The sequence below is a fragment of the Oxyura jamaicensis genome, chromosome 1, assembly GCF_011077185.1.
Source record: "Oxyura jamaicensis isolate SHBP4307 breed ruddy duck chromosome 1, BPBGC_Ojam_1.0, whole genome shotgun sequence".
Lineage (NCBI taxonomy): Eukaryota > Metazoa > Chordata > Aves > Anseriformes > Anatidae > Oxyura > Oxyura jamaicensis.
This window is the reverse complement of record NC_048893.1, coordinates 190,807,680-190,828,622: the sequence shown is the minus strand read 5'-3', so window position 1 is coordinate 190,828,622 and position 20,943 is coordinate 190,807,680. Positions and strand designations below refer to the sequence as shown.

At 39.8% G+C, this 20,943-nt stretch overlaps 1 protein-coding gene across 2 annotated transcripts in view; it reads right to left on the bottom strand.

The window, feature by feature from the left end:
- The window catches only part of TRPC6 (transient receptor potential cation channel subfamily C member 6), a 93,721-nt gene extending 72,956 nt beyond the window's left edge, over positions 1 to 20,765 (bottom strand). Inside the window, exons 1-2 of one of the 2 annotated variants that reach the window (XM_035328187.1) lie at positions 20,387 to 20,526; positions 20,117 to 20,308 (exon numbers count right to left, since the gene is read on the bottom strand). Coding sequence is in view for 1 of the 2 variants with exons in the window: in XM_035328179.1 (XP_035184070.1) it covers positions 20,387 to 20,529 (143 nt within the window). In the remaining variant the exon portion in view is untranslated. Of the gene's footprint in view, positions 1 to 20,116; positions 20,309 to 20,386 lie in introns of both variants that reach the window. The other variant, XM_035328179.1, reaches the window with a different exon arrangement.
- Positions 20,766 to 20,943: the final 178 nt, after the last annotated feature.

Genomic DNA, 20,943 nt, shown 5'->3' with positions numbered 1-20,943 from the left:
CACATTTGTCAAAACTAATAGTTGTTTTAAACCTCATTTTAACATTAAAAAAAAAAAAAAAAAAAAAAAGTGCCTTGTAGTCCTCTCATATTTTTAAACTAATAACAATCAGTTCAAGTTTTCCTAGTTGGACATGAAGTATCATTTTGTTTGAAGGGAGCCCCCATACTCAGAGACAGCCTCAGAAGAGGCAGAACCTCCTCTAGCACTGCCTGCCAGCTTCCCAGCCCTGAGCTCCTGTCTCCCCAGGCACAAAACTCTCTGGCTGGCATCTGTGATTAAGCAGACTGCAGAAAGCAGCCAAGCCAGATGGTCAGTTGTGGCTCTCTTTTAACATTTGCACTATAAAGCTACTGTTGCTTTTGTCAAACTGGATTTTATAGCATTCTCTCTGTCCTGCAGGTCCATGTTTAGGAAGTTTGTCTTAAAAAAAAAAAAAAATCACAGGCTGCATCTCTTATACTTCAGCTGTCCACGTCTTCAGGACATGTTTATTTTCCAATATTTGAACAGTATTTACCTTAACTGTCCCATTAATGTCATCACCTTCCAGCAGCAGGTGAGCTCTAAGGAGCACAACCCTTTCCCAGTTATATAAACCTGGTGAGCTGCATAGATAACACTTTGGGTTTGGCAACTGCAACAAAGCATGAAAATATTAGCCAGTATACACTGAAACAGAGGAAGTAAAATGCATTTCAGGCTTGAAAACAAGAGCCATCTCTGGTAACACTTGTTAGGACTCTAGCTTTTCCTTAGCCAATCTTATGCCTGGTATGAACATAAAACCTCAAGAGTCTTCTCCTCTTTCCAGACAACGGACTTAAGCTCAAGCAGTAAATATTTGTCTTTAGCTCTGTAGGGCCTTGTTTGCCATGCTCTGACTCAGCTGCTCTGCTTATGTTTGCAACCACGTGCGAGCACACAATACTTAGTAGTATTATGGCAAGTGCAATAGTGTTTGCTATTGCTAAGGAAATGCTTACAGCTGAAAAGCTGTAACCTGCCTCAATAAGACCATGCAATGGAACGGGAGAAGCCACTGCTGACTCCTGTCCCAGAATCCATACCCATGTAAGGGTAGCCACAACTACTCCTGAACCTCTACAGCAGATAAGGAAGAAAATGATGCTATGCTAACAGAATAACTCCAGCCACCAAGAGCTCTGCTAAGCTCTCACTGCCTTGATCATTTAATGACCAGGGGTAATTCGCTTAAATTCCTTTTGCTGTCATCTATTTTTAAAAAGTGGGAGGAAAAGGAATGTGTACGACTGTGTATGCAGATATACGTTTATATATCTGTTTATAAATGAAAGGAAAATAAACATACATCACAGAGCACAGTTTAATGAGTTCACCGCGGTTTTGGAGGTGTCTAGACCCAACCATAATACCACAGCTCAACAACTGCACAGGGAGATTGGAGCACAGGGCAAAATGCTGGTGCAGAATTCTCCTCAAGACACCTCACAAGGTTGTCTTGTCTTTCTTTACCTGTTCTCCTAGTGGTGTGAATTACTTATGGCATGAGTCAGAGCCAACTTTCATTGTTACCTTTAGCACAGTTTGTTATTCAGAGTTGTAGTTCCAAGCAATAGGGTAAGGTATCATCAAAAAGATCAGAGAAACAGAAAAATCATCTCCAAGAGAAAAACTAGACAGGATCACAAAACAGATGTTAAAAGTAACTTAAAATGCCTGAATAAGACATGAGAAGACCAGCAGTTCTGCTAGCTGCTTCTTGTGCTACTTGGCCAAAGACATGCTTGCCAAAGGTTAGCAGTCTAAATAAGATATTTTAATTTTATTCTTGTTAAATGATTAATTTTAGCTGGTAGCATATTTTAGCTGGTAGCATCTTTTCTATTGCTTTTCCCAAGCTGAAACTACTGGGCATCTTTCAGGAAAAACATGCATAAAAACTAAAATCCTCAGTAGAATACTTTTCATTTTCTATAGCACAGAGTTGACAATAAAAACATCACGTGGTAAAGTACGAATTCCAGACAAGTGACAATTTGATGATGAGAGCAATGCCACTATTTTCGCCTACAATGCAGGTGAAGTTATCAAAGCATGGAAGAAAATCAAAAAGTGATGAATTTAATGAGGGGAAACACAATCATATGGTCTATCCATAAAACCTGTGGTGTATGGCGCAAAGAAGTGAACTTTAACATGGCAGATCTTCAGCTTGCCTCATAGTCAGCACTGAGCTAATTCTCCAACATGGGAATAAATTGAGATTGAATCATATTTGTCACCTTCTGGACTGAAACCAAAAACCAAATGATTACTCAAGAGATTTATTCAGTCTTTTCTTATTTCTTGAAAATCTGACTGTCAACACCAAATGCAACTGAAATCACTCCAATCTGCTCATCACTTCCATGGATGATATTTGATCAGAGTACTGCAGATATGAAATTTAACAATCCTAAAATATTAATGAGGAGCGTAAATTTCTAAGTATAGACCCTAAATTCAGAGGTCTTCATCCTCATATATTGTTCAAATTATTTTATTTTTTAAAAATATAGAATCTTTCAAGATATCCTCCTTTGAGTATCTCTCACTGATCTTGACCTGTCAACCAACAACCTCAGGACTTAGAATACGGGCAAAAGCATTAAAGGTCTTTTAAATGTGTAAAAGGGAAGTATCAACACAAGAAGCTGTTGGCATTAAAGCAGTGACTACAATTTGGTGCCACAGAACTCCATTCTGCAGGAGCAGGAAGTACACTCTCTACTCAGTATCTGAGGAAGAATAGACAATAAGTCATTCATGCTTTGGGGAAAAAAAATTAAAAAACCTGCATATAATTGTACTAAAGACAGAAATTAGCCTAGAGATAAAACAGATAATATAACAAAGAGAACTCCAAAAGGATGGGAGGTATGGTTATTCTGGCAGTCAGATTTGACCGTTTGATTAAGGACCTTAATATGTTTATCCACTTCTTAATTCATTATAATTTGTAACACAGTAAAATGCATCCATCAGCTAATATGTTTGTTTAAAAGTATTTCAACAAAATAAGAATTTCCCAGATATGCTTTTTCCCAGAGTTCTGCTTTTGAACAAATTCAGATAAAACAATACATCTAAACCAATTCTTCCTCTTTGGATTAAAAAAAAAATAAATAAAAAATCCTAGTTTCAGTACAGGAGACATTCCATCCTCAGCCGCTTGTGGGAAAATAACTAAATGTGTCTTATCTTTACTATGCAAATGTGATGTATAGTTAATTATATGAAATAAGAAGCAAGGCATCTAATAGAATTTACCTTACAAGTGCTTAAAAAACAAAGTGATATCCAACAGGAGGAACAGCTGATTGGTGTTAACCAAGAAAAATAAAAATAGATAAAAAGCATGAAACTGAATTCCATGAAAACAAGAGCAGAACAGAGTTATTTCTCTAGATGTTACCTATTATCTGGTACAAAGTAGGCTGAAGAAACGTGCATTTTATTTTTTATTTTTTTAATGAGAATGCTACTTAAAAACAGTGCAATATAACCTCAGGATAAAGTGTTACTGAGGAAATGTTTTCCATTTCAATATGTACTTACTTAAAAGGCAAAATATTTTTTAAAAAGTAATGGCGTTGTTTTACTTTTAATCACTGTAATTACTGTTATTAAAAAATAATTACTTTGTAAGAATAAAGAAACAAAGATGATGTTTATTGTTCCCTGCTGTGCATAAAGAAAGTACTTGCCATCCTGACCTCAGTGAATACAGAATTGGTATCAAGCCAAGCAACAAATGCGAGCATGAAAAGATTGCTTGACTTTCACAGACCTGAGGTGTGATAAGGATTCCAATACATGGCACAATGTAAAAGAGAAACGCGATTTGAGATATCAAAGAATCATAGAATCATAGAATAACCCGAGTTGGAAGGGACCCATAAGGATCATCAAGTCCAACTCCTCGCACCGCACAGGTCTACCCAAAAGTTTAGACCATGTGACTAAGTGCACAGTCCAATCGCTTCTTAAATTCAGACAGGCTTGGTGCAGTGACTGCTTCACTGGGGAGCCAGGTTCCAGTGTGCAACCACCCTCTCGGTGAAGAACCTCTTCCTGACGTTGAGCCTAAACTTCCCCTGCCTCAGCTTCACCCCATTCCTGTGGGTCCTGTCACTGGTGTTTATGGAGAAAAGGTCTCCTGCCTCTCCACTCCCCCTCACGAGGAAGTTGTAGACTGTGATGAGGTCCCCCTCAGCCTCCTCTTCTCTAGGCTGAACAGGCCCAGTGACCTCAGCCGCTCCTCATATGTCTTCCCCTCCAGGCCCTTCACCATCTTCGTCACCCTCCTCTGGACACTCTCCAACAGTTGAATGTCCTTTTTGTACTGTGGTGCCCAGAACTGCACACAGTACTCAAGGTGAGGCCGCACCAGCACAGAGTAGAGCGGGACGATCACTTCCCTCGACTAACTAGCAATGCCGTGCTTGATGCATCCCAGACATAAAATGAGACAATAACTGTAACTTTATAATTGCAGAATATTTTCCTGAGATCAGTAACATTTAAAGAAGCTTCTGCCCACCCACACCAGTGCCCATTGGATTGAGATTTCTGTTCTGCCTGACTTGAAACAAGACGTGTAACTCAGTCTTGGACACCCCAAGCACGTGGCTTACCAATGAATACCCTGCTATGATGAAACAAAGAAATGAGAAATCTTCCTAATAGGCATTTATTCACAATGACACATTAACACACAGCTTTTGGAGCACCGACACTGTGTGAAATGGCATATACCCACTGAGCATATTTCCTGCTTGCTTCTTGTTGTCAAGAGAAACTCTATTCTTGTTTTTTGCAACATACTCTACAGAAGAATCATAATGTAATTAACACTTTTAGTTACGCAGAGACATCATTCTTTATCACTTAACACAAACATCCAGAAAATTTGGTGAATCAATTTGGAGTATCAATTTAAGGCATTTCTTTAGTCTGAAATCTCACAAACAGTAGTAGAGTTAAGACCCTTAAGACACTGGTTCTTTGGGGTGGATGAAAACTCTTTTGATGGAGAAAAGCTAAGCCATCAGAAGTTCGAAATAAAGTGGCATTTTCATTATCCAGTGGCAAATACGGGTTCTGAAAAGCAAAATCTTTCAGTAGGTATTTTTGTTGCTTGTCTAAACTGTCCAAATTCACTTTTCAGAGTTTAACTAAATACATCAGAATTAAGGGGAGAAGGGAGCAGGGGAGATGTTATTTGGATCCAAACCCTAATACCACGGAGAAGAAAGCCTTGTGATGGTTGCTTTGTAACTGATGTGAAGTGTATCACTTTGCATCATTTCCACAGAACATTTCACTACATTATCCTGATGAAGGGAGACAGATCTGCGGTCTTGGTCACCATGGTCTCACAGGGAGTAGTCTCCCCAGAGAATGCCCTCCGCCATGCCCAAACACACAGATACACTCTGAATTCTGCCATCTGCCATGGCAGTCACATCACATATGTGCTATGGGAGAGCTGAAACTGTCCTCTATACAATCAGCCACAGGGAAAAATAATAATAATAATAATAATAATAATAATAAAGCAATTAATATTGATTTGACTTGTGTATGATGGCAGGTGGCTTCAACAAACCCAAACTAAACATTTTTATTTCAGACATATAGAAGCAATCTGATCAAAGACAAAATGGTGGCAATTTCTGAGAAGAGAGTTGTCAAGGGTTGTTCAGGAAAAAGAAGAGGGAATTTTAACTCTTTAACCATTCTAGCACGAAAAGAGACACAAAAACAATAACATTTCATGTGAAAAGAAATTCCAGACTTACTCTTCTTTCACTTTTACATAGGATTTGGCAAAATGGGAAAACCGTATTCCTTTTTTTTTTTTTTTTTTTTTTTTGTCAAGTCTGCAAGGTGATATCCTTGAATGACACAAAAACTAAAAACTAAAAATAAAAATAAAGCATTTGCAGAGCTCTACTTGCAATTGTTGTTTACTTGGAAGTTTTTTCTCCCCTTGATCCTCTTCTAAGTGGTATACACCCAGTCAGTGTCAGTATACATAACAGTCAGTGTAGAAGAGCAGGGAATAACAAGTTGCTCTCATGCAGAAATCATCTCTGGGATATGAAGTTAGCCTAGTCAACATATCGCTTATTTAGATGCTGCACATGAAAAATATCATGAAAATAATTTCACTGTCCCTATTCCCTATTCTGCTACATCCAGTTCCTGGGCAAACTGAAGTTCAAGGGTGAAGAAGATGCAGCAGCTTCAGCTGGCTTTGCTGTTTTCTGAAAATGACCTTGAATTTTTAGGAAGATGTTGATTGATTATTGGAGACAGGTGGTAATAAGAGTTATTCTTATTTTCTATACCCCTAACTTCCTACATTCCTTTGAAATATTCCTTCAAATTATATTCTTTCTAGCACCCTGCCTTTTTTGTAAGGTAACTAGCAGTCATAATTTGGTGCTCTGGTGTTCCCTGTCTCTTATATTCTCAAAACTGATCTTTTTTGGTACGCATAGCAGCAGTAGATGCTTTCTTGTTCTCTTCCATCTTGTGTCCCAGCCTTGAGCTCAGGGCTTACTAAGCAGAGCAAGAGGTAAAACAGTCTCAATACAACTCTTCAGCCCAGGCTATAAACTGGTTGTGCCAAATGGGAGGGATCATGCTAATCTATCCAGAACTTCAGTGGCATCTCTAATTTTCAGATTCCCATGGGATGAAATGACAGCCTTCTACGCTCGTGCTAACAGTTCACAAATAAATAAATAAATAAATAACCAGCTCACAACTGAACATCTCAAATCATTCTCAGGAGCAAAGTCTGATCAGTTATACTGCTGAACTGTATCATCACATTACTGCACATACGTCAATGAGTTTCACTGAATATATTCTATTAATGACCCAATGCTTGTGCTCAGGCTAAACACTATTGGCATGGTCAAGCATGAACACAGAAAAAAAACATACTTACCTAATACAAACAAGTGGGAAATGTTATGCTGATAAAGTTGTGAAAATCTCGACTGTCATCATATAGTAAAGCAGTACAAACTCAGCAGATCCAGACATTTCACTGCACACCCCAAGAAAAGCCACCCCCATGTCCCTTTCAAACCAAGAAGCAGCAGCCTGCTGCTGATTGAGGCTAGGAACTTGAGAAGGATACACTTCAAACCTTGTACTGTTTTTCTTACAATGAAAGGCAGCCAGCTGTACTGTGCTACAGTCCAGGGGATGTCTGGCCAGTAATTCCTACCTCGGGCAACACTCCCCCTCTCACAATGTAATATTGATATATTCAAAAGAACTGTTCCACATAAAGCTATATATATTCAGAAATTACTTATCACTATAAAAAGATACTTTGCTGCTGCATCTCTCATGCAATCCAGACTCTTCAAAGCTGTGTTCATCTTTGTTCATCTTTGTTCTTCGTTCATCTCTGGTGCCTTGAGGAGAAAATGGCATGCTCTCCTACAATCATCAGTGAGCAGGATCCTTCCATAAATTTCCAGGACAGTTGCTAGTCACTTGAAAAAAACCTTCCCATGTAAATCATTTGTGGATAGAAGACAAGAATTTTGGATGAATATACGGGTGACCAACATATTGAAAAAGCAGATTTCCATTTGTTCTTGAACAGAAAATGTTCCTGTTTTTAGTGTAAACATTATTCATGCTTTACCATTCTAAAAATTGCAGAGCAAAATCTTGGTTACAACCGAAGTACATTCTCAAATCCAGCCTGTGCTAGGCTGCATGCAGACTGCAAAAGCATTAAATTTATTAAAGGTGATATCAGTGAGTCATGCATGTAACTCAGAGGGGAGAACATGATCTGATATCACAGAATGTGGGTAAACAGCCTTAATTGTAAGAAATTCTATTCTGAGACAACGTTACACCACCATTACCAATTTTACTTTATCCACGTCAATGAAGAGGAAAATTAGGCAAGAGAGGAACTGAAATTCTGCAAAATCTTCTGTGACACTCACGGAATTGATTGTTATAATTCTTTTTAAAAATAACCAGCTTATAATATCTGCACATTATAAGCTAACTTTCTAATCAAAATGAAAGATATTGCTTGGCCCGCGTTTGAATTTAAATTAGAAAGAAAAAAATATTTCTGTTACAAGATAAACGCATTAGTATCTGCTCTTTTTCCTACCTCTGTTCTCTAATGCAGTGCAGAGAATTAACGTGCAAAATGTTTTTCTACTTAATTCCTCCTCTCCCCCCAAAAAGTCAATCTAAATGTTGCATAGTTCAGTATTCAAAGGTCAGAACATCTATACTATATGTATATCATACATATGGGTCAGAATTTTGCTTTAGTCAAAGAATTACATACTTTCTTTCACTGCATATGATATATTTCTCATTTTTGAAGTCTGTTCCAGAAACACATCATCTTCTCCTCCATATTTAAATTACCATCGTTGACATACATCACAAAACATACAGTCAAAAAGACATATTCACAAATATTAAAGACTGAGGATAATATTTTCCACACAGGCATATGAATTAAAATCCCACTGAAGTCAGCAGCAATACATCTGCACATTGTAGAATATAAATGTGCCATTCATCAACAATCATTCTACTATATTTTAGTCACCAGTGTGATTCACCCAGTCCTGGAACAGATCTGTTGAACTATGCTCTGAAGGGGCCTGCCTCCTCCATAGAGGATGGAAGGAGCCCACACAATGTCAGGCTAGTTGCTTCATTCCAGACAACGCCCTCAGCCTTTCCTGCACCTGCTGCCACCTCCACCACCCAGGCAGCATCCTTAAACTAAGGGGAAAGCTTGATGACTACCACAGAGATGAAAGAGACACAAGAAGGATTTCAACATTCCAACCCCAAATCCCATGTCTAAATCAAAACCAAATGTGGATGCCAGAGTTGCTGACATTTTCACTAAATGTAGGATTTGAAAACTAACCATGGATGGGTGTGAAATTTCAATCAATTCTTGTATGCTTGATCCACAAAATGCAATACCTAGCACCTTAACTTACAGTTCAAGACTCATTAAATCTGCTTCCAAGAGAGATAAAACTCAGGAACATGAAGCTACTGGAATTTGCTCGCACATTATTAGTACCAGGACTGCTCCCAAGGTCCCGCACCTTCACATATGCGTGCACACTGCCTTTGGGGAGATACCTGGACATGCACCAGCCCTCCCACACCCTCCTCAAGTTTCAGTGAAAAAGAAATCCAGATGGGAAGGGCACTGTATTTCCCTTCAGTGAGTCCTCCTATTTCTTCTCCTCTTCACTATGTACCTCCGTGCTGTTTCTGGCCCTCTGGATGGATCAAGACTTGTGGGCTGGTAGGAAGAATCAAGGCATGGGCAGTCAAAAGAGGCACACATGCACAGCAGTGCTACTAACCCTGTACTGGTGATTTCCTCATTGATTCCTGCAGGCAGGTCAGAAATCCTGCACAGGCTGAGGCTGGTCAATCCACAAGGGATATTCTTTCCCTCTAAGATGTTATCAGATGTTCTCACTGACAGCTATGGAGATTTCTGTTGTTTTTCTGATTTGATGTAAAAATCAATAACATAGAAACCTTGGGTCATTAAAGATCCTCAGGCAGTTTTGTAAGACTAGAGCCATTAGCCTTGCTGTCTCTGCAATGTTTGCCTAGATTCTTTTTTACATTTCCCTTCTTCTAGTGCATTATTTTCAAATGCTGTTGCTGATTTTAGGCTGGAAGTGCCTGTGGGGAAAGAAATCCCAGTATATATTTTATATATCAACTTGTTAAGTAAGATCATTATTACTTTATCATACAAAGCAGTGCTGAAATTTCACAATCAACCACATCAGTTGCTGTTTACCTACCAATGGGCCCACAACATATGCTGCTGATTAGGTAGCTTTCTGACCTAACCCTCTAAAATTATTTTCTGAAGAAAAGCAGAGAACATTCACTTGTACTGCTTTGTACAACAAGGAGTGTTCACTTTGCAAACCTTCTGGAAATACTGTTATTGATGACTTTTTTTTTCTTAGAAGTGCTCTCCAGAATGTTTAAAATACTATAGACCTTTTCTTTAGCTACTCACATTCCTCTCCCAGTCTAGTTTCCGCTTGTTTTGCTTGTTGCTTAGATGCCAGTTCAAGATACTTGCTGTTCTTCCTCTGCAGTATCTGCCGTGTTGCCGTAACTCCTTCATCTTTCCTGGACAGCCAGAGGTTGTTACAGACTCACACAGCTTCACTGGCCTCACAGGGACTCAGGACAGTAGGACAGACTGTGGCCAAAACTTCCCAGTGGCTCCAATGCTGTGTGGTTTTTGTTTTTAAGATCCTGAAGTGAGAATACTAAAGGGAGGCCATATAAAATACCTAGTAGCCTTAGAAGACTTCATCCCATCCCTACTGCCTGAAGGTTGAGTTATCTAAACTTTTTCTGACATTACCACACTTAGATCCAAATTATGAATTGTCATTGCATTTTTAATGTGGATTTCTCCACATAGAGACAGAAAGGAGAATGAAATAGAGCACTGTCAGATTCTAAGATTCACTTGAGAAAGCTAAGAAAACAGCAGTCTTCCTAAACTGTCTTAAGAAATTAATGGGAAACTTGTTTTTAGAGGCAGAGGAAAGAAGAGCCACAGAAGAAGAGTAATTGCTGCAATCCAGCTGCCGGCTCTTTGCATCTGATCTGTCAGGTAATTTAGTCAGAGCAGGACTTAAATGTCTCAGTGGAAATTTTAAAAGTTTTACTGCAAATATCCCAAGTATCCTGCTGCAAAGGAATTGATTTAATTTCACCTCCCTGGTCCATGTTATGTCTACATTGAGCCTGAACCCTCCTAGCAGCTATCCTAGCTTATGTGCTCCCGCCAGGACAAATGCACAGCCAAGTGCACAGAGGAAAACAAAAGCAAGGAAGTGGAGATGCATGAGATCCACTGATGCTGACAGACCCATGAACATGCATATCTGTTCTTCATGTCAGAGCTACGAGAGGTTCAGCAATTCTCAGAGCACTGGATTTCCCTTTAAATAAGTGCAACTAACATACTATATATTTATATTAACTTCTAAAAGGATTACATTTGAAAATTGTTTGCTACTTCATATATTTGGATCATATTAGGTTTATTGCAATTAAATATAAATTAATGAACGTAGCATGACAAAAAAGAATAGAAATATATCTTCAGCTCATGTATAATGCAACCAGCCTCACAAGTGCAGATAATCAATGAGAAAATTATGGCACTTGTGATATTTCATTACTAAATTTAAGAAAACACTTTCCAGTTGAAAGTAATTTTAAATTAGCTTAAGGAAATTATGCATAAAAACAAAGATTAGCAGAGCGGAACTAAACTAATATAGAAAATCAATTATTGCTTTGCAAAATGGAAGGGAAAATTGTTTTTTAGGCTTTGAACATGAAGAACAGCTGGTTAGGAGCAATTTTCAACGAGGTTCACTGAATTTTCTGAAAGGATTATCAGAATGAAAAGATTGGTACAATGGTTCTGATCCTATGTAAATCACTAAACACGATTAGAAGCTCACAGAATGTGACTGTAAATCTTGGCACATAGGAACAACAAGGTGTTACTGCAAATGGTTGGGGGAAAAAAAAAAAAAAAAACTACTGTTTTAGCTAACATCTGGATCTCTCCTGGCTCTAGGTCCTTATCTGGCAGGGCTTGTGAGTTAACACTGCCCTTGCCAGAGCTCAGCACTTCTTGTGCTGTTATACGTGGGATGGATGCTAAGCGATCAGTCGTATCAGGCACCTGCCCTATCACAAGCTCATGGATGTGCTCCTGCACGTGTGGGGTTAAAGGGAAACTGGGAGGAACCCTGAGATGACCAGAGTAATGATAATTGCAACATTGGCTGCAATGAGTTTCAACAGTACAGACTTTCTGAGCCTTGTGATGCCAGTTGCCAAAGCATCCGTCCACAAACTGCACCTCAGTTTGAAGCATTTTACTTACTGCTGCAATATGTGGGGTGCTGTAGAGGTGTTTAATTGACACAGACCGTGATTTAAAACGCTGTTGTGCTAAGAACCACTTTTGGCTGCCAAGTGCCCAGTGTCTGGAAGGCTGACAGCTGGACTCTGTGCAACGTGCCTGTTTGCAATGCACTAAAAGAGCTTTACAAGAAGTGCCAAGTATTGGGTCATTACCACTTGGCAGGCTGAAGACGTGTACATATCATAGGCCTAACAAAGTTGAGCAGTCAGATATGGCTACCTGTTCTAAAATAGGAGAGAAAAATCATGTATAGAATATGTGAAATATGTACGCCAAAGACAAAATCTTACAGATGAGAAAGAAAACATACGTCACTCCTCAAAGATGAGGGAATCTGCCCTTCTGAAAGACTTCTAGGCAGCCAGTCACAATTCCTAAATCCAGCCAAGACACACAGCAGGCAAAACCCAGACTGGGCCAAGAGGAAAATCAGTATCCCAGCAATCATCTGAATTATCAGTGCTGACAGAAGACAGGAGGCACCACACCAGCACTTTAGCCCACATTATCAGTCTGTTGGGCACAAACCTATTTTCTAGTTATGCTGATCCGGGTGTGATTAAAAATGAAAAAAAATCCAGAGGAGCCAGGATGGCTGTGGCTGCTAGCAGCCTTTTAATACCTCCTTGCTCTCAGGACAAATATTGTCCAGCTCTGAGTTAAATACCACCTGCTTGCATCAGGTAGATCCCTACGGGTCAGGGCTAAATGAAGGGCCCTCTCTTTCGGAATTAAGAACTCGGCAGGCTCAAAAGCAGACGTTTTCCCTTATTAGTAGTGATTAATCAAAGTCTGATTGTGGATGTATGGGATGTCCCATGAAGCCCAGAGATTACCACTTGCTGTGCTCACAAACATCAGCGAACCACAACAAAGCAAGACGTAAATCTGTTTGAGCAGCTATTTCTGCAGGTGGTCACCAGGAGCTGTGGCTGCTCACTTACAACCAAAATAAAATTGTAATGTGAACCTGCTAAATATCCGGGCTATCTCCCAGGCTATCTCCAGCAAAACTCCCACTACCTTCAATGAGAGAAGGATTTAACTTAATTGAGTATGTGATTCCATTTTTAAGAGATGCGCTGTTTCATTCAAAACTTGGTAACAAAGCAGCAGACAAGTTTCACAAAAATTTCCCACTCTGAATATTCTCTAAAATTGCCAGTACTACGTCACCAAACCTTGTGATCTGTATTCCATTTTGCTTGTTTTTCAATCCAATTTGCATCCACCTCCATCTTGTGGTTCATCATCCTTCCTTCTACCTGCATGGGAAGACCTCACATATCAAATAATTCAAAAGAACATCAGTTCTTTAATCATTTCACTAAGGTAAATAGTGACTTCAAAACCTGTATTTATTCTATTTCTAAGACAAAAAGGAATAACTCCAGTCACATTCTTCTGAGCTGGCAATGTGCAAGTTCATGTTGGTTTTGTTTTTAATTAACGATGTGTTCATATGAACAGCAGTATGAGTAAGGACTCGACTGAAGGCATGTTTGAGTGACGAGGCGGGCATCACTTCTACTTCTCGGTGATTCACAATTACTGTTATTACTATTTGTCATTTTTACTTCATCACTACAATTTCACTTTAAAAGAAACTAGGCAATCCACAGCAAAGGCTTGACCCTCTAAATCCACGTTTTTTGGCTTTTGTTTTTAGCAAAAAGAAATAACATTCAATTGCTGCAGAAAGCAAGCCATCTACACCTCCCACATAACCTGGAGAACGCCCCCAAGATGACAATTCTTGATGTGCAGTTCCTCTACACTGTTCCACTTACTTGTGGATTTTGAACCCAATCTCCCATCTCATTCTTATTTTTTTTTTTTATTGATAAATGTCTTTTTATACAAATTATGTTGGCGAGATAATAAATGTGTGCTGTCAATTGTTCTCATGGTATGAAAAGGTGAAATTGTGTAGAAACAGATATAGAAAATAAACCCAGACTTTAATTAGTCATCTTCCCTTTATATTCCATAATTTATCTATTTTGCTGAAGATAATATATTTGATTATGTATTTAAATTGTCACTGCTAAACAAACAAAAACCATTCCACTGCAAGATTAAAATGTTAATCCATTCCAGAGAAAACTGTATGTAATTTAATTATCTCTAAGCTTTCTGTCCACATTTAATTATCAAAACTTACATTTAAACTCAGCTTATCAAGCCAAATCCTTTAAGCCTCCTGTTGAGAAGACTCCATGTGTGCATCTACACGCACAAGTATGAGTGCACATGTGCAAATGTATATATAAGACTATTGTTATGCACTTTCAAATTGTAGCCCTTTACTAAGCCATTGCCTTGCACAGTTTGATGTAAGAAACCAAGCAGAATTTGATGAATATAGTTTAGCTGACTAAATTTTCTTTTAATCATGTTTGCTGAGTTCAAATGCCTAAACATAGCTTGATGAGGTAGACCCATCATGCCAATTCATTGTTACTTGGGGATATTGACATTTTGTAGGAATTCTTCAAGTAGCCAGTTATTACAACCCCCAGCTTCCGCAGTGGCAAATGCTGTTGGGAGGGTGTTTGACAAAGAGCACGCTTGTTATTAACATTTGCAATGAAAAGTATGCTGTACATATCCCACACATTTCTATATCGCTACTCCACCTTCACCATGCAAATCCAACAAATGACTTGGATTTAAATGGAAAGCTTCCAGTTTTATAAAATTAGGTCCCACAGGGAGGTAACTTATTTTTTTCAGTAACTGCATCAGGGTGACCTGCAGATCTACCCTTTTACTAAAGAATGGGTATGAATAAGCCTACTGAAATATTGCTACAGGTCAAGCCAAATAGATTATACAGTCTTACCACAGGACATTGCTCAGGTAATGCAGCTGACCAAAGGAAGCTCGCTGTTACATTAGTGAACATATGCAGTGAATACACAAGAGCCTAGCAACTAAAACTAACAAATTATGCAAGTCTTCACCAAAAAAAAAAAAAAAAAAAAAGAATGTCTGTAGCTCAGCTTACTGTTGAGAGGTAATTTTCTGGCCTTGTGTTATTTTCAGCATAAACCTACTGTATTTCTCGCAACTTCAAAGCACAAAACGATCCGATATGAAACCTCACCTGTGGAATAGAGTCTGCTCTGTGGACTTACTGGAAGGGAGCATTTTGAAGACCAACAGACTTTTTTGAAGATCACCTATCCCTGGCCAGCTTCATTCACTTTGTGTGGTTAAGCTACAGCAGTACTCACTAGCAACAAACCTCAGCTATCCACAATGAAATAAAGACTGTTGGTCTGCTCTGCTGGTTTTTAAAGGAAACTTTTATTGAATGTCCTAACCCCAAAAAGCATGATTCTGGTTTCTCTTTTCTTTATTTCTGATGAGAAATAAAAATTCTGATGAGGCAGGAAACATTAGAACACAGTAATATCAAATAAACACATTTCCTTTTGATTCAAAGGAAGCATTTGTTATTCTTCACTCAGACCAAAATAAATAAATAAATAAATAAATAAAGCTGAACTCAACATCAAGCATATCTCTAGTTCAAAGTGAAGCATTCTCTTACCAACACTTGTACAAAATAAAGAGGGAACTAAAAGCTGTTTTGCCGGGGACTTGGTCATAATGGTGATGTTTTTTTTTTCCCAAGACTTTGAGGATTAAATTCAGTCACCCAGAATAAGAGAAATTCAGGCATGATTTTTTTTCCTCTGCCCAGTAGGAACTAGCTCCATTAGTCCCAATTCACAGGGAAGTGTTCTATCCACCATGCTATAAAAGGAAACAACCTCCCTTTCCCCGTACTAATTCTTCCACCTTTTTGTTGTCAACAAAACCACTGCAAGAGATTTTCAGAGGATAGAGCATCTCAGCAGAGACTAGCAATCTGAAGCACAGCTGCCACGTTGCACATTACTCCCTGAAGAGATTACGTCTAATGAAGAGTCTGGAAGATAATTTTACAGGTCATTTCAAGCAAGACAGTTGAGGATGCAGATAAAAATGATGTTATGCCAACAGCAGAAACTGTTATATTAGAGACAGGAAAGAAATTATTAAGTATACTGTTTAACAGAGAAAGTGGCTTAAAGCATATATTGGGTTTGCTAATGCTGAGAAGCACTTGATCTAATAGCCACAGAGGCCGAGGAATAATCTGCACCTCAAGGCACATCAGAACCTTTTTCTTTCCCATTTTCATCTGATAATTTCTGTCCCTTGTTTACTTTACAACTGACATTTTAATGCATAATTGTCCTTTCTGACATGTATAAGAAAATATATTTCTTTTTCACAATGCAAAATATTTCAAAGTATAAATAAACAATATAACCAGATATCTGACTGAATTAGTGCATTCTGACTATCTCCATATGATGGCAATCTATTCTCCAATAACATGTTTTCAGCAGGGAAGTTTATACAGGGACTATCAATTTCAAATTACACTGCAAATCAGTGCTCACGTTTGGGGTTAGACCTTAAAATGTACTTTCCATCTTCTTTTAAACTACAAACTAAGGGTTCTATGCCAATGAAATACTTGCAAAAGAGGAAGAGTTTATCCATGCTTTTGTATTTCATCAGGCAATCTTCTGATTTATATGTGGCAATGTATTTTTTTGGTACATTAGGGGCCAGACTTGATAACTAGATGGAAGAAGATTACTAGAAAGAGTGTTTACTTACATAACATTTCTAAAACATGATTTTCAAATTCTTAAGAAAGTATCCCCATCTAATTTAATTTAATTACATTTAATTACAAATACTGCAAATCGCCTGAAGTGTGTTTCCCCTAACAGAGGTTCTGAAAAGCAAGATATTTCAGCACAAATTCCCATTAGAATTTATTTTTTATCACATTGCAAATAAAATATTATTTTATACATTTACCAAAAAAAGCCTGTGACCCTGTCTGGCCCAGGCTGTCTTGTGTGCAATGAAGGTAGCAGCCACCTCATAGACAGTAAAGCTGCTCTTCAGAAAGAGTGGTACTGAATTCCTGCTCATTCAGTACGTTGTTAAGCAAAAGTATTGAAACTCAGAGAAAGCCTCAAATATGTAAGTAATTCTGTCAGCTCTCTTACTACTCAGAGTCAGTTAACACTGACAGGTCAATATTTCAAATTTTTGTCCAGTCTACAGGTAATTTAGTATTTAAATATTAAATAATTATTTAATTATAAATATACATACATATATGAGAATATTTTTTCTGTCTCAGCCAAAATGTACCTGAGAACAACACAATCAGTGCTGTTGGACTCATTGACACAAATTCAAGACAGTTGGTTTGGCAATTATTCCAATTTTAATATAACTATGCTGGTTAACAATTAATGAATCATCTGGAAAATCATCTCAAAGGAAAAAAAAAAAGCAACGCTACTGAACTAATGTAGCAGTGGTTAATGGATTAGGGCTTAAGCTGCAAATAGAATAAAGAGGTCTCTTAAAAAAGATATTTCAGAAACCAGCCACTACACTACTTCAAGGCAATCACAAAGAGACACATGAAAAATGTGTTCTAGAAACAACAAAGGCAGTGATGTCAGCACTAAATGACCAAAGAAAACCATTCCTGCCCACATGTCAAATGACAGTCTTACCAAGCCACCATTATTAAGTGTGCTACCCCCTCACAATGTTGAAAAGGAGGTACACTGCAGATCTTTTGGACCTCAGCTGTACTCTGCATTCCTGTTCTGTGTTAATCACCATCACACAAGATGTTCTTGGGGCATTTTTGCCTGATGCATATTATTTTCCAGTTAGTTTGACAAAAATATGCTTAGCGACTGGATGAACCAGGAAAATACTATAAGTGAAACACAAGTAGTTTTAGTAAAAACATTTTAAAACACCCACTGATGTAATCTGGAGGGTTATTTTATTGTGTTTGCATTGAAGCATAGACATACTATTCAGTTTCAAGGAACATACAGCTCTTCCTCAATAGACAGACCACCAGACCCCTCAGTGTAGACACCTAATCCAACGGCTACCAATGATTCCTTCCTCCATGGGCTTTCACGGAAGAATATGGCACCTTACAGCGTGACCAGCTCCCTAAACTGCCACATTGCTGAAGAAGAAGCTAAAGAATAAGCACCGATAGCACACATATGGACAGACTTGATAAGGCATGCACTCTAAGCCCAAGTAGATTTCACAGCACACAAACCACTGATTTCACATAATTTAACTGTCTGGGTAATGCAGGCCCTTCATCAACATTATCTTCACGATCTCCAGAGACCTTATGAATCTACGGATCCAAGGTAAGATTCACATAATACTCTCCACTGTAACGTCAGGAAATACTGGTCATTTGAAGATTTCAGAAGAAAACAGAGAAAAGTTAACGCATGCAGGTTACAAAGGTTATAAATCATATATCCCAAACACCAGCCCTCTGATCTTGTTCTTCGCCATATGAAGGCCATTGGTAAAACTATTGACTTCCAGCTCAAGAGACAGCACAAAAGGTATGTAAAACATGATGCATGTGGACTTTAGGCAGTAAAATTAAAAACCTGTGCTTAGGACATCAACTCTTCCTGGGTGAGCCTGTGCTCACTGCATGCACCCCAGACAGCTTAGAGTTTGTAAGTGGTTCTGTGCAGGTAATGTCTACAAGGTGCACATAAAGTGGCTCCTTAGAAGAAGATGAGAAGCCCCAAGCAAACTTTCCCATGCCTAATGTGCATCTGAAAAACAAGAACAGCAACAGCAAAGTCCCCTAGAGCACCTTTTTAGTAGCAACTATATTAAAACTGAGAATGGGCACATTCCTCATGTTCACATCCGCCACTCAGATCAGGTAGCATCTGTCTGTTCTCAAAGACTGTTGGAAAAAAATTCCACAGGGAGAGGCTCCTGTACAGCAGAATCAGCTGTCTAAGACCTTGACATGACAAAACTTGAGATAAAATCCTGTGTTTAGTACTACTCAAGCTCTACAAAGCAACCTAATTAGGATGTAGGCTTTCCTCAAAACCATTCTGAGATTATGAGAAACTATCTCCACACTTGCGTGCTGGCCCAAGAGCTGCTAACACAGGCTTATACTGCTCAAGGGAAAACATTGGCATCTCACAGCTCTTTAAGATCTTAAGATATTATTTAAACCACTTAAGCAAGATCCATCTTCCTGCAGCTGGACAACCATTCTGAATGAGTCCACAGCAAAGGAACGCAACAATTGGCATATTTATTCAGAGCTGAAGTCCACCTAGCCAAAACCAGTCCTTGCACTACTCATCATTATATTTTTCTCAGGAAAAAAATCACTAGATAGATACATTCATTCATATTGACATGGGTTTTAATCCATAGAAGATAATATATGCTCCTATAGCTACATGATCATACTGAACTAGTAAGTACTCTACAGCAAAAAAAAAAAAAACACTTAGTAAGAGAAATATAGTTGTGATTTCTGAAAACTCGGTTCTTAACTGAGTGTATAAACAATCAAACACTGTGAGTATTACCATTTTCCTTGAAAATATTCCTTTTCTACATCCAGGTAGATGACAAATGGCTGGTAAGTTCCTCATAGATGAAACTGAAAAAACTAGAAGAGGTACACAACTGGAGTTCATCAGTTAAGCAGTAAATCCAATTTGTGTAAAGGAAAGTACAGAGCTTCCAGTAATCACCTGAGATTTTCAGACTCATCTCACATTGCTTAATACCCATTTTCCTCCTCTGTGGGACAGCTTCTCTTCAGAAGCACTAACAAGTGATAATTATGGGACTCACGCTGACAATACAGAACCAGGGAGAAAGTGTAAACAGTGAGCGTTAATTGACCTGGTTTTTAAAATCTGCGGTTCCTGGAACCTTTGTCGTTTATGTTTCATTTAGTTTTCATGACATATGTCCTTCCACCCTACTTCAAATGACAAGAGCTACTCAGCAAAACTTGGAAAATCGAATTACAGCGGGCTACGCGCCTCTGACAGAACGCAGCAAGGGAAGGACCGCGGTTGTGTGAACGCGACCGCGATGAGCGCTCACTTCTGCGAGTTAGTATTTCCGTAACTACGTTGAACCCACCAGACACAGCGTTATTTTTATCGAGGAACGACGCGGGCTCGGCAGCAAAAGGCAGCAAACGGCTGCCCTCCTCCTTCTCATCCTCATCCTCCCACTACTCCTCAGGGCGCTGGGGTGCCTCTCCCAGCAAAGCGGGCGCCGGGGGGTGGCTGCGGCCGGTCGGAGGGGCGCTCGCCGCGGCTGTTTCTTCACCTTTTAAATGCAAAAAAAAGCTGCCCTGCAGGGGGAGAGGAAGGAAAGCGGCCCCGGCCCGCCCGCCCCGGCACTCACAGCGGGTAGAAGGCGTAGGGCGGCAGGGCGCTGTCCTCGCCTGGCTCCGCGTCCAGCAGCAGGTAGTCCTGGCTGTCGTTCCGCCGGGCGCCGGTCCCCGGCGAGCCGCCCTTCCTCGGGGCGTAAGGCTGAGCCTGGCTCATGGCGTCCCGCGGCGAGACGGGGTCGTCGTCGTCGCCGAGCCCGCCCGGGGCAGCCGGCTCCCTCAGGGCGCCGCCGGAGCAGCGCGGAGAGCCCGCTCGGCGCCGCCCTTCCCGCCCCGCCGCACCGCGGCGGCTGCCTCACGGCGTGGCGGGCCCCTGGCGGGAGGGAAGAAGGGATGGAGGGAGGGATGGAGGGAGGGAAGGAGCCGGCTGGGAGGCGAGAGGCAGCAAAGTTGGAGCGCGGCAGGGGCGGGAGGTGGGAGGGCGGCGGGCGCCGCTCGCCTCCCCTCAGGGGCCAGCCCACCCCCGGCTCCCCTCGGACCCCCGACCCCCCGAGGGGGCTGCCCGGCATGTGTGGGGCTCGATTTTGGCTTTCAGGGCTTGGCCTTCTGAAGAAGTCACTCCAAAATACCC